Raw genomic sequence first — 13,875 nt, 5'->3', positions numbered from 1 at the left:
TTAGTATATTACTATGAATATAACACTATTTAAATCAAGTAGGAAAAGCATAGAAGAATAAAGAAGAGTAACAAAGGAGGTGCCTTTCCTTTCTGATGTTCAGATTAGGATTTTTATGATTCACAAGAGTTGGCCCTTAAAATCATCTGAGAAAGCAAAGAGAAGGAATTTGCTGAAACTTATAAACTTGCATTTGAAAGCAGAGGACAGCTCTGCAGCTCCTATACTATGGGATGTTGAAGTTCCAAGGACTATGTATGGAGGAGGGGTTCTTTCTTCCCCTTCCCATGTGAAATGAGTTGTGCATGAAGCCCTGGATAGAGACAGTGAGACAATGCTGTGCATTTACGTAATGGAACCTCTTTTAAAAGTACTTTTTTTTTTTTTGGGGAGGAAAATCTCACTCTAGTTGTCTTTCTTTCTTTCTTTCTTTCTGTCTTTTTCAGTGAAACTGGTGCTAACTAGTGCTGGTTCCCAGAGCTCAGCTCATTGCATCAAGCAGCGATGGCACTTGCTTTCTAAAGACACTAACAATCCTTGGACTGGATTCGGTAGGGAACACGTGCCAGCTCTTTTTGAAAAAGCCTCCCCAGCAACAGCAGATTTTGCCCATCTTCCTTCCATTTATTTTGTTTTTGTAAATAACAGTGATGACCCCAGAATTATGTGGATGTCCAGGCAGCACCTTACTGGCATTCTCAGCAGATGGGGTGCTGTCAGTTTGTGCTCTGGGTGCTGGTGAGGTGCACTCCCCTCCACCTGTGACTGTGGGAAGAAGCAGGGATGTACCTGTAAACTGAAGAGAGAAAAGGGGACCCAATCCTGCATTTTATAAGAATATCTTATTAAAAATAATTTTAAAAAGCATTGTTTTTCTTCTGTTGCTGGCTCTGTGGTTCTTATTTTTGCTTTTGCCTGTTTTGACTGAAAAACAAAACAAACTGAAACAAACAATGTTGGAGAGAAAAACTGGGCTCCAACCTTTGGACAGCTCTCAGCATGGTTAGCACTTGGGAAGGGCTGGAAAATGAGGGAGGAAAAATGTAGGAATCAAAACAACAAACAGAGCAACCCAGAGCACCGGCCTGGCAGGGCACTTGTGGGAAGGCTCAGAATGGAAATGCTGAGGAAATCTCATTTCTGAAATTCACTCCTGGAAACATCAGTGAGTGACAGACACCAAAAACGAGGGGGCAATGCATGTCTTGAAAGCACAGCACAATCTGCACCTGTTCTGCTGCTTTCCAGAAAGTGTCAGGAACAGGGCAGGGAATAGTGCACCATCCTCTTAAGCCTGCATTTTGTGCCACCCTAAAATATACCATTGTCATGGAAAAGAAAATCAAGTGAATAAACGTCCCAAGTTACATATATTTGAATAGGTAACGAGAACAATTTTACTGTTTGCCATAAATGAAAAAAAAACCCCACCAAATCATTGCTCTGATTGAGGTTCTGAAGCTCTGTTTATGGCTGCAAAGCGATTTGATACAAAAAAAGAATTACACATTTTGAGTTATTGTATCACCCAGAAATTTGATGCCACTTAACTATGTAATTTTCAGAAATGATATAAAACCATTGCAGAAAAATATTCAGGGAAGCCCAAAAGACCTCTTTTTATCTTTTTTTTTATGGGTCTAAGATGAGAACTCGCAGAGATCCTTGCGCTGTGTGTGAAGGCTGAACTGCCACCTCGGGAGCTTTATTAATATGTATGTAAATATGATCTGGTTGGATCCTGTGCTTCTGTGTCTTTTCACAAGGTGGAGCGGCTAACGAAGCTGATCACATCCGCACCCCGTGTTTATTCTTTCTCTCTCTCTCTCTCTCCTTTTTCTCAAGCAGCAACATTTAAAGATTCAAAGAGAATGAGGATAGCAGCCTCATTTATGTCAGATTGTCTCAATCCTCCTTCCTTCCTTCCCTCTCTCTTCTCCCCCCAACTCCCAGATCAGTATCAAAAACAATTTGCTTCCAACTTAGCATGGGTCGGGAAGAAACTCAAATCACATCACACAGAATCTGCAGCTCCAATTTCTCTTCCACTGAAAAGTTATTTGAGAAAATGGGGAGAAAGTGGAAATGCATTCGAAATGCGCCCAAGTGCCACAACCAGCTTATCCTTTGCGAGGATATCGGGACTTCCTCTTCACGCTGCTATTTACATATCTATATCCGTGCCAAATTTTAGCTAAAGACGTTGCACGATTCCAAAAATAAATAAATAAATAAATAAAATAAGGGAAAGAAAAAGCAGGAAGCTGAGCGTGTGTGTGCAGAGGGCTCTTGACTCAGCACGCCCCATGTGTGGGGTGGAATGGAGTTATTCCACATCGCATCAGCCTGTTTTCCCCTATGACAAGGGCGGTGCTCCTCGATGGAAACTCTTCAAACCCTTGGTGTATTGGGCAGACAGAGGAGATTGCTTCAATACAATCATCACCTTAATACAATTTTGTGCATGCTGGTGTTTTTCCTTTTTAATTTAAAACAAGGCACAAACAGCAAATAGCACTCTGAGAGATAGCCCAAAGCTTGCTCTCTTCTTGCAGGTTATGCTCTCGTTATGCTCTCTTTTTCTTCTTTGCTTTTTTTCACCTTTATTTTTTTTTAATTTTTGATTTTTTTTTTTAAAGTAAGGAGCAGCAACTCCTGCTTTGGACAAGCAGCAGTGCTGGTGCATAGCGGACGGCCCTTTCCCGGCTCCGGTTCGTGCCCGGCGCCCACGGCGGTACAGAGCGGGACGATGCCCGGGGAAGCCCCTAGAGACCCTGCCCCTTTGCGGCGGGAGGGGGGGGGGGGGGGGGGGGAGAGTGGGGGGAAAGCACAGCGTCGGGCAGCTGCAGCTGGATGCAGGTCGGGGGACAGGTCAAGGTTAGAGAGAGGCTGCTATTGATCTGGCTTTGAACGCGAGACAGGGAGAGCAGAGAGACTAAAGGGGGAGCTGTGAGACAAGACATTAACAGCTTTCAGTGCTAATGATCACAAGTGCCAGACAGGGGAGGAAAGAGGAGACTGAGAAATCACTTTGGAATTTTTTTTTTTTTTTTCCTATTGGGATGTATTTTCGGAGAAGGAGGAGGAGGCGGCAGCTGGAGGCTCCCCCGCAGCCCTGCCCGCAGCCGGGGCGGGAGAGGCAGGCGGTCAATCATTGCCGGCCCTTATCTCCCGCTCCGAGCCCCGCTGCGAGCCGCTGGTTAATCAACAGATGCTGCCCGCTAACTTCCCGGCACCGCGCTCCCCAGGGGTGCAGCCGCCCGCAGCTCGCCCAGGAGCGGCCACGCTCGCTGCGGGCCGCCCATTGCACGCTCGAAGGCTGAAAATGCCTTGCTCGGAACCGCGGGGCCCGGTCCCGTGGGTACCCACATTCCATCTGTCCGTGCGTGGTGCTGCGGGGCCGCCGCTCTCAGCGCTCTCGTTTGGCTTCGTGAAACCCAAAGCCGAGGGAAAACGGCGGAGAGCTCAACAGCTGAAGTGCTGTTGGGGTACCGGCCGCGTGCTGACATGATAGCAGAGGGGGCCGAGCGGTTGAGAGAGCCCATGGCCGGGGCTAGGGGGCCGGGGCGGTGGGAGCGGTGTGCGGGCAGATTTACTGGAGGAGGACGGAGCCTCGCCGGTAAGCCAAATTCTACTCAAAGCTGATTAAGGGCATCGAGCTGAGTTCTGCTCCACTAGGGCTCTCCAGCGATTTCACACCAAAACATTCACTTAACACAGAAACTGAGTGACGCGCTGCAGAGCGCTCTCCGGGTGCGAGTTGGGCTCCTCGGGTCTCTCCTGCACCCGCCTTCAGCCCCCGGCCCTCCACGCTCCCCTCGCCCTGTCCAGAGCCGGTGCTGAAAGCTTTTTGCACGGACATTTGTTTGGTCAGGAAAGTGAAATAACAACAATCGGAGGAGCAGGTAGAGTGGAGGGGAAAAAAGTTGGTTCCCAGAATCTCCCAAGTGTGAGCGCACGCAGCTGCGCGCATTTACCTGCGTGGGAAACGGGGAAAGTACCCGAGGTCTGCTCCCCGGGAGCCCAGCGTCTCCCGATTCGTGGCGGAGAGTGAATTCCTTCCAGAGAAACCCTTGCCGCCGGGATGTAAGGAAAAGGGGTGGGAAAGGAGGGTCGGAGCGTGTGTGCGTGTGCAGCGCGGGAGTATGTGAGCTCGTGTCCCGCTGCCATCACGCTTCGCTTTAGGGAAAGAGGAGAAAAAAAAAAAAAAAGAAAAGAAAAAAAAAAAAAGGAAAAGAAAAAAAAACCCAAACCCAACTCTCCCCAACCCACACAGATAGTGGTAGTGTTGTAAAACTGTCGGGAAGAAACGCAGGGACACGAGGAGCTGCCGCGGCGTCCGCGGAGACGGGCGGCCCGAGCCCCTTCGCGGGGAGCGCACGGCTGCGCCGGGGGCGATGGGTACCGGAGCGGCCCCACCGCAGCCCCCGTCCGTGCCTCCCCCGGCCCCGAGCGGCCCCCGGCAGCCGCCTCCGGCTCAGCCGCCCCCGCCGCGACGCGAGGAAGTTTGGCCCCGCGTGAGGATGCGGCTTTGTGTGTCCCCCCCCTCAAATGCCCTTTGCTTTGCTCCCAGAGCTCCGCATACCCGAGAAAGCAGCAGCGCACAAAGCCCGGAGCTGCTCCCGATCCGTGCATGTGCTTTAGTTTGTGTGTGTGTGTGTGTGTGTGCGTGTGTGTGAGTGCGGTGTGTGCGAGTGGCGTTTCTTGTTCTCTTGCAGGGTACAATGTTAAAAAGCCACCGCTAGTCGCCCCCAGTGCTCCTACTCTCTGGGTCTTTTTGTCTCTAGTGCAGATTAAACGTCACGTCCGCACTTGAACTTGAATTTTATCCCATTGTACAGAGGCAGCCCCAGCCATAGAGAGACAGAGCGCTCCCAGAGAACCAGGACTCCGCCATCTTCACATTGCAATATATAATAGTAATAGCCAGCACCAGCCCAGCTGCACTGGGGGCTTCCTTCCTTCCAGTCCCAGCGCCAGGCGAGGGGGGAAGAGTGCAAAGTGGTGCAGGAGCACGGGCAATCCTAAAGCACCAGGGCAGAGCAGTGCCACTTGAACTGGGAAAGAGGAGACACAGTTTTGGCTGCCCCTTTTCAAACAAATTCTCTCTAGATATCTACCCAGCAAGGGTCAATCTCTGAGAAACATTTTTTTTTTTTTTCTTTTTTGGGCAATTTTTGGCTGTTTGGGCAAAACCCAATTTCAGTACTTTTTTAAAAAATCTTTTTTATTCCTGATTTTTTTTTTTTTTTTTTTTTGCTTTTTAATTTTTTTTTTTTTTTTTTTTTTTTTTTTTTTTTTTTAACCCTCCTGGTGGAAAAGCGCACTTGCCAATTTGCCAAGCACTCTGGAAAGAGGGGAAAAAGAAAAGTGTACTGGCGGTGCACATCCTCCCAAGTTCAAGAAGAGGTTTGGAAGTCCGAGTGGCAGAAGCAGTGGAGAAAAGACAGAGTGTGAAAGAGAAAAAAAAGAGCGAGAGAGCTTTTCCCGATGATGATGATGATTTTTAATTGAAAGGAGATCCCATCCAGTGCACCACAACAGCAGCAAAAGGTGTTTTTTATTTTTATTTTTATTTTTTTATTTTTTTGAACGAAGAACTCGATCAAGAAGAAGAAGAAAAGACGCAAAAAAGCAGAGGAGGAGGACCGGCCCCCAACGCAGCCCCCAGACCAGTGCAGCTCTCCAGGCGATGCCAGTGTAAATGCCAGGGCAATGTCCCGTCGCAAGCAGGGAAACCCGCAGCACTTGTCACAAAGAGAGATTATCACACGTAAGTTTCGACTTGGAATCGGATCGAGCCGAAATCGAGGAGCGAAATTAGGGAAGGGGAGGAAGCGGTTTGGTGGGGGGGGGCTGGGGGGGGGGGGTCTCCAGGAGGAACCAAAGCTTCGAAATGACTTCAGAGAGAGGGAGAGGAGAAGGGAATTAAAGAGGGGAGGGGGGGGTGTGTGTGGCTAGGGGGGATGGGCTGGGGGTGGAGGGGGGGAGAAGCCCGAAGTTTGCCGTGCGTTTGCAGCGGTGCGGAGGTGAGGCGGGCGGGCTGCAGCGCGGAGCGGTGCGGGGAAGGCGCTGTCGGCGGAGAGAGTGCGGGGAGCGGCGGATGCGGGGACGCGGGGCCAGGGCGGGTCGGGTCAGATTGAGCCGGGCCGGGATGAACCGGGCCGCCCCCCGGGGGCTCCTCAGCTCGCCCCCCGGCCCCGCTCCTCTCCGCCCGCTCCGGGGAAAAGTTGGCCGAGCGCCTTGCATCGGCGTGACAGCCGGTCCGGGGGGGTGAGAACCAAGGTGGGCAGCAGGGACGGGGCTGGGGAAGAGGAGCGGCCGGGGGAAATTGATCTGGGAGGCGGCGGGCCGGCCGGGGAAGCGGCGCGGGGCAGGTAGATGGGCAGGCGGCAGCGCTGGCCGCCCCAGGTGCACCGCCGGCGGAGAGAACTCTGCTCCGAACGCGGGGGGAGGAACGTTAGGCTTGGCCGGGGCTGCGAAGGGGCCGGCAAGAGAGGGGCTGCCCCGAGATGCTGGGGGGCTGCAGGGCACGGAATGCGGCCGAACAGCGGTTCAGGGCCGGAGCAGGAGCGGAGGGTGCACTTTCCCGAAGCTCCCATTGTGAAATGAAAACACACACCGCCTCCCTCCACCCCCCTCCCCCCTCAAATAATAATAATAATAAAAAAGCTAAAAAGCGAGGAGAGGGAAGGAGCTAGCCTCCCTTCGCCCCCCCTCTCCCCCCCTCCCCCCCCGGCAGCATCCCCCCTCCTCTCCGTTCCCAGCCTCGCAGCACAGCGAGAGGGGTGAGCGAGCGTCCGCAGGCAGCGCCGGGCCGCGTCTCCGCCGGCCGCCCAGAACCCCACCGGGTTTGTGCCACGGGTGGAGGGGTCGGCCAGGTCCCCAGTGCCCTCCGCTGCACCGGACACAGGGATACAAAGCTTGCAGGAGTGGGGGCGGGGGGTTCAGGGGGGTGGCTTCTACGTTTCTCTCCGAAAGCATCGGACCCGCTTGAGGGGGGGGGAGTAGAGGAGGGGGGGATCAGAAAAAGCCGCGCACGCAGTGGAGAGGTTGAAGGGAGGGGGGTGGCCGGATTGAGTCTCCGCACCCCGCTGGGAAGGCCGGACCCCCCACCCGTTACCCCCACTTCCTCCCTGAGGTATCCGCAAGTTGCAGTGCTGCGGGGGGCGGCGGCGCGCACGGAGGCAGCCCGGGGCTGAGCCTGAGCCGCGGCGGATCCGAATATTTATGTTCAGATTTTAAAAAATTTAAATAAATAAAATATTCCCCCGGCTTCTCTCCCCTCCCCTGAAAGCCAAGAATAGGAGCCATCTGCCAGGAGCATTTGGTGCTTGCGAGCTCCTCTCTTTCTTTGTTACCGGTGATAAATTTCTGTTTGTAAGATTTCCCCATGAAACGATAGATAGATGTGTATATGATTTTTCCAGCTCCCGTGAGATCTTTTTTCTTTTCGTAGGGAATGGTTTGGAAGGGATGTTTGGGGCTCGGAAATTTCAATTTCTTTCGCTCTTTCTGTGTTTCCTTTTTTTTTTTTTTTTTTAACCTATTCCTCCCCCACCTCCCCCCCAGCCCATCAGCTGGTGGAACACAAATGAAGATGCGTCTGGGTATCAGCTCTCTTTCGGGGGGGCGTGGGGGGTGGGGAGTTGTTTTTAATTCATTGTTATTTTGGAACCAGATTTGCATCACCATAAAAGGTGGATTCCCCCCCACTTCTTCATTAATCACATTTTTGTTATTAACCATCCGGTTTGGAAAATGCATTTCCCCTTTCCTTATCCCCACCCCCTCCACTACCTTTATTTTTATTTTAAATTTAAGAAAAAGCATCATCAACCCAAACACAACAGATCACCCCGTGCCATTTCTTCCAAGTTGAGAGGAGATGGGGGGTGTAGGGGAGGAGGGGGGAGTGCGGAAAATTGGGTTTGTTGCGCACGTCTGAATTTGTTTAAAGGAGTGAAATATTTCTTTTCTCACTGCTGTCGCTGCTTGGGGTGCTGGGGTGGGGGTGCTGGTGTTGGAGAAGAGAGCCAGGTAGGTTTGTTCTTCTAATTTGATCTCATTTTCTGATCGCTTTACTTGAAAGTAAATAATGAAGCAGGAGAGCATAGAGAGGTGCTGAGGAGCTGCGTGTACAATGGGTTTAGCGGGGAGGCTGGGGAGGAATGGAGAGCAGAGCAGTACACAGCTTCCCTCCCTCCCTTCTGTGTTTATCTCTCTCTCCATCCTAAGGAAGCTGGCGGAGAAATCATGCTGCATACTGAGCAGTGGCAGAAAAAAAGGAAGGTATCCAGGAGAGGAGGGGGTGGGAGCCAGGGGGGGCTGCGTTGGGTTGATGCTGGGGGGAACGGAGGCATTGCAGCGCACTGAGCCCCAGCTGCGGGCTGCAGGAGGGTGATCGCATGATCTTACCCTGCTCTGGTAGAGGTGCAGTTTGCAACCAGGAGATCGAGCTCTGAGAACGGTATTGGGAAAGTAGTGGGCAGCAGGAAAGCGAAACACTTGCAGCAGAACAAACTCAACCCCAAGCCAAGCCTCTAAAGCCAGGATGGATTGAGAACTGCTTTCTGAAATCTCGCATTTATGTCATGTTTAGCTTGGGCTTCTGTTTCCCTCCCCCCCTGCTCTCTGGTTTTGGCATCTGTCAGGAGAGTTGCATTTCAGGATGGATTGGAGGTCTGTGCCAGGCAAGGAAAGGGAGATGGGGAGAGAGATGAGAGAAAAGAAGAGAAGGGTTTTCTGACACCGCTTAGCTGGAGTTGATTGGGTTTCATGCTCTTGGTGTTCAAAGAAATGTTTAGACTCTGAATGTAAGGCAAACAAACAAACACAAAAAGCAGAGAGGCTGCAGTGGAGCTGTGCTCCAGAGTTGCAGTGTCTCATTAGTACCTTGGTCCTCAACACTGTAAAGTAAAGCGGCCTGTTCATCCTGGCCAGGCTCACCCAGGCAGCCCCGCAGTGCATGCATGTGCTGCACAAAAAGGGGAAACACATGGAGAGCACAGAGCAGCTCCAGAACACGGTGCCGGTGAACAGAGCAAACTTGGTGGTTGAGCTCACTTAGATGGGTGGGCAAAACAAGAGAGGCAATGAGGTAGAGAAGAGGAGAGGAAACGGAGCTGTAGAGCTGCTCTGTGCAAAGAAACGTTAGTTTGGTTTGATTCTAACTGCTGATTTTCCAGCTTCGGATCTGATTTTTTTTTCTGTCTTTTTTTTTTTTTTTTTTTTTCTTTTGCTTTTGAACTTGAGAAATCTGCCTTCAAACCAGCTCTGCATTTGGGTTTCAAGGAAATGCAAAAGGCGAGAGCATGTGCAGAGCTTGCTGAGTGCAGGTTTGCAGGAGGCGGCAAAGCGAGAACCTTTATGCGGAGCAGCTGTGAAGGTTGGGAGGGAGAGGCACAATGAGATTGTATGGCTGCAGGTGCAGGGCCAGTTCTCAAGAAGGTTCTTCCTGCCTGGTCAACAGGTTCCCTAGAAAAAGTAATAATTTCCTGTAACATTTTACATTAAAAATAATAACAAAAAGCACTCCGATTTTTTTGCATGTCAAAGTTCTGCAAATTGCTTCAAGTAGCTTCTCTTAAAGCATGTTTAGAGTCAGTGTCATGAGTGAGCTTTATCTCGTGGAAAGAAACACAGTAGTGCAACCAACTCTCATGCAAAGAGACTGAAGGGTTAGAGAGGAAATAGTTTTGGTGATGGCTGCCTTGGCCGTGATACTCGCACAGTGTGCACAGAACGTGTCTTAGAAAGACGTTACATGTGTCGTCTCTAAATAGGGCAGGAAAGAAAGGGGCCGTGTGCTGTTGATTTCCAGGTTGCTTTTCATTTAGATCTATTTGTATTTGACGTGAGATTAGAAAAAATAGCGGCGTATGTTCATAGTTTCTGAGCTTTTAAAATATTTTGATAAAAGTGCTGTGCAGTGATGGTGAATCTGGGCTGCTTCGTCCTTTTGGTTGATGTGCTCAGTGGCTGAGATGGATGTTCAGCGGGTGAGAAATCATTTCGCATTTGTTTGCCGCTCGGCAGATGAAGAGCATATTTAGTCAGGCTGCTTTAAATATTGAGAACCAAAAGTCTTCAAGGTTTTACAATCCAGTTGCATCTAATGGGAGCAGCCAGAGCCCCAGTCTTGTGCAAAACGTCTGTTTCTTTGCAGAACAAAGGGTTGTCTGGTGGCAGATTTGACAATAATTATGACTTAGAGGAGTACGCGCTGGTAGAAGTCATACAAATTATCGCCATCAGTTCCCGACTCCAGTTGCCACCTCCTCGGCTAGCGAACCTTTCTCGCCTACAAAAAACCCTTCGCACACAACGTTGCTTCCTGTTCCCCATTTCCTACCTCCATCGCTTCGCGCTCCGCGCTGTTTGTTGATAGAAAACACTTTCCAAAATAAACTTTGCTGGCTGGCAGCCGTGCCGCCGGGCCGCCTCGCGCCAGTGGCGGCTGCTGACGACTAGGGGGAGCTCGGAGCCCGCCGATGTGCGCTGGGCTGCGGGATGCGCCGCGCCGGGAGCGGCGGCAGCAGCGCGGTGTTCGCAGCCTCAACTTGGAGGATCGATTTTCACGCGCAGATCTTCCCGGCGCTCGGTGAGAGGGGCTGCGAGGCAGGCGCAGCTATTTTTAGCTAAATCGCGGCTAATCGACTCGGGATTAAGGGAGGTTTTTTTTAGTTGTTGTTGTTTTTATTTTATTTTTTATTTTTAAATTAAAATTAGTTTTTAACAATGCTTTTTTTCTTTTTTTCTTTTTTTTTCTTTTTTTTTTTTTTTCCCCTTCTTTTTCTTGTCAGTGTGCGATGTTTTAATTCTCAATTTGTTGCTGTTGGATAGAGATCAGGATAATGCTACATGTACACCAGTGAGGCTCCGTTCGCGAAGGGAAACCCACATTTGTTTTTCCAGTGGGCACATAGTGAGCACAGGAGCTGGAGCTACGCTGAGTTGGGGGTTGATCACATCTACAAAAGCCACACATACCCCTGCCCAGAGGCTCTACTGATGTGTAGTGTAGCTCAGGCCCTTATAACAAAAAAATCTGCAGCTCTAGCAAGTGAAAATAAACAAAATGAAGTGTTTCTTTCCTAAAGAGAAGCACAAACCCACGTAGACTGTGTAGAAGTTGCAGCTCTTCCAAGCTCTTCTCTGCCTGCCTGACTGTCCACCATAGGTGGACTTTAGCGGGACATTCCTTGCTCCAACGTGTAATTTCATGGTGTGCACATGAGAAGCTTCAATCACTGGATGTCGGAGTAGAGTTCTCACTTTGCCCAATATGAGAAATTAATCAGAAGATGATATGGTTAGCATAGTGCAACAGAGTCTTATTTTTAGTACTTGGTATAGGGATGAAGATTATCCTGAGACAGGAAGGCACGCTCTATTCTAACCTGAGAGAAGTAAATTAGGTCAGACGAAAGATCAGGGCTGTCATCAACTGTACAAAAACCCTTCACTCTTGCGTAGTGAGGGCCAGCAATTTATCTGATGATTTCTCTACTTCATTTAATGTTTGAATCGAGCCTGTTGGAAGCCCACAGCCCATCTGACAAACCATTGACACTGAGAGAACGGCACCCAGCGACAGGAAACCTTCCCTTCTCCTCGCCCAAGCCCCTCAAACTTTGCTGATCGCAGCTTTGCTTCCATTCCACAACTGCTAACTTTTAAGAAGAGGAACAAGAATCTCCCTCTCCTCCACCTCGGTGCCTCTGCCCCCCGGCACACGCACATGTACGTGCACGCTGTCTTTCCTCCCATCTTTCCTCTGCCTCCCTCCCATCCCATTCTCTGTGCTGGAGCCCAGCAGCAGCCTCCCAGCACCAAGATGGCTTCTGCTTCTCTGCCCAGGATTTCCTCTTGGGGCAATGACTTCTCCAGGGCCGCAGTGCAGATGTCGACAGCCCTGGTCCTGTCTTGGTAGCAGCCTTGAGAGAAGCGCGTGGAAAAACAAACGGCGGCTGGGCTCCCTGCCTGCCTGAAAGTTACTGATGCCATAAAAGCACTTGGTGAAGTATCAGCATTGGCTGCAGATAGATTTATATATGTGTGCCTTTTTAATGAGGGAGGGAAAAGCCATCAATAACGGCACACATTGATAAACGCGTGATTCATTCAGCTGTTTCTACTACAGCACCTTCCTCTTTGGTGTTTATTTACTTTCTTAGATTGTAGCTGGGCAGGCTGCACACCGTTCCTCTGCACCCACAGCTGCAAGCCTCAATCCAGCCGTGTGCTCAGCCCCAAACATCAGCTCAATCTGCTCCCTGCTCTCCCTCCCCACAACTGATGCCTGCTCTGTGCTGTAGACCTTTGCTGGAGCTTTAAGTAACAGCTTTTTCTTCTACTTCTTTTTTTTTCCTTCTTCTTTTTTTTTTTTTTCCTTTCCTTCTGAAGGAATATATAAAAAATGCCTAAAGCAGGCTGCTCGAAAACAAATTAAAGCAGAGGGACACACTTCATGCGTTGCAGGCACGCGCCAGTAGAAGGGGGTTAGAAGAATATCATCATTTCACTGGCAAAAGTGACACTAGATCGGGGATTTGATTAATGGTGCAGCATTCACAGGGACTTAGTTCTCTGTTTTTGACATATGCAAGTCTTTTGTGTAGTTGTCTCAGTGCAAGAAATTCCATTTTTTTTAATTTTTTTTTTTTTCCTGGAGCAGTTGATAATTTGTATGTGCTGGATATGCCCAAGGTACTTTCCAAAGACTAAGCAGCAGACAGTGCAGGGTAGAAAAGGAATCCAAAGTTAAGGGGAAGGAAAAAAAACACTGGTTTACTTAACTTTTTTATGACCCCTTTTACTAAGCCACTGGAATAAGCCATAAATTCGCCGAATGTTATAATGAATACGCTTCAATGAGAGCAAAAAAAAAAAAAGAAAAAAAGAAAAAAAAAAAGGCTTAAGGAAATTGTATATGAGCAACAGTGTTCCATACACAGTTGAGAAGCAGGCTCTTTTGAGACTGATATTTCTAAAAAAGAACAGAGTGGCCGTGTGTTTAATACGCGTTCAGAACTAATTACGGAATTTTGATCACGCCTTTTCAACCTTTCGGTAAGAACCCCGCGCTCCACGTATCCCTTTCTAAGGCAGCTCAAAGCCTGCACCAAAACACTGCTCCTTCTGCCTTTGTGGCACCGAGCGCTCCTTTCTCTCCTTGGCTGTCGTTGAGTTTTAAATAAAACAAATCTATTCACTGGGGAACAAAGCATGCTTTTAGATCCCATCATCACATCCCATTTTATCTGTGACGATTTACAGCTTCTGCAGTCTATAGAAGTCCCTCTGCATTTTACGCTCTCGAAAGCAGTAAATATTTTTTGGTGAACGTATAGTTTACTTAGGAGGAGGCACACCACTCCCTTCTTCAACAGCGCGTGGAGCTCCTGGTGAAATGCCATCTGACAAACGCTGAGATCCGTGCAGACCCTTGAATGTTCGTGGCTTTTGTTCCCTTTTGGTTCCGCGGGGTTACCGTACCGTTTCCCTCCTCGTTTTTCCCAAGTCCCGTGCCTTGCTCTGCTCCTTACGGCCGGGCTCGCTCCGACCCAGGTGTGCGCGGCGGCCCGAACCGCTCTCGTAGTGACTCGGGACACTTTTGCAAAGCCGGCCGACCCTCGGGAACCCGTGCGGGAGTTAACGGGGGGCCCCCATCCCCTGGCCCCGCACGGCCCCGCGCAATGGGGAGCTCCGCGGTTTTGGGTGCTGAGGCTCCGGCCCCACAGGTGCCCCCGGCCGCCTCCGGCTGCTCCGCGCTGCGCTCCGGTGCGCGGCTCTGCACGGCGCGGCTCTGCACGGCGGAGCCTCTCAGCCCTTCCAGCCGCCTTTGTGCACTTGGCATGCGGCTGAGTCTCT

The 13,875-nt window shown here is 50.3% G+C and overlaps 1 protein-coding gene across 4 annotated transcripts in view; it reads left to right on the top strand.

Annotated features, from left to right (window-relative positions):
• The first annotated feature begins 4,856 nt into the window (after window positions 1-4,856).
• Window positions 4,857-13,875, top strand: part of BCL11B (BCL11 transcription factor B) — a 94,574-nt gene continuing 85,555 nt past the window's right edge. For all 4 annotated transcript variants that reach the window (XM_052693345.1, XM_052693341.1, XM_052693342.1 and 1 more), the window contains exon 1: window positions 4,857-5,773. In XM_052693345.1, coding sequence (XP_052549305.1) covers window positions 5,716-5,773 — 58 coding nt within the window. In that variant the 5' untranslated portion in view covers window positions 4,857-5,715. The remainder of the gene's footprint in view (window positions 5,774-13,875) is intronic.

Source organism: Tympanuchus pallidicinctus, unplaced genomic scaffold (assembly GCF_026119805.1).
Source record: "Tympanuchus pallidicinctus isolate F22 unplaced genomic scaffold, pur_lepc_1.0 scaffold3, whole genome shotgun sequence".
Classification (NCBI taxonomy): domain Eukaryota; kingdom Metazoa; phylum Chordata; class Aves; order Galliformes; family Phasianidae; genus Tympanuchus; species Tympanuchus pallidicinctus.
Note: the sequence above shows the minus strand (reverse complement) of the source record. Positions and strands in the feature narration are given on the sequence as shown.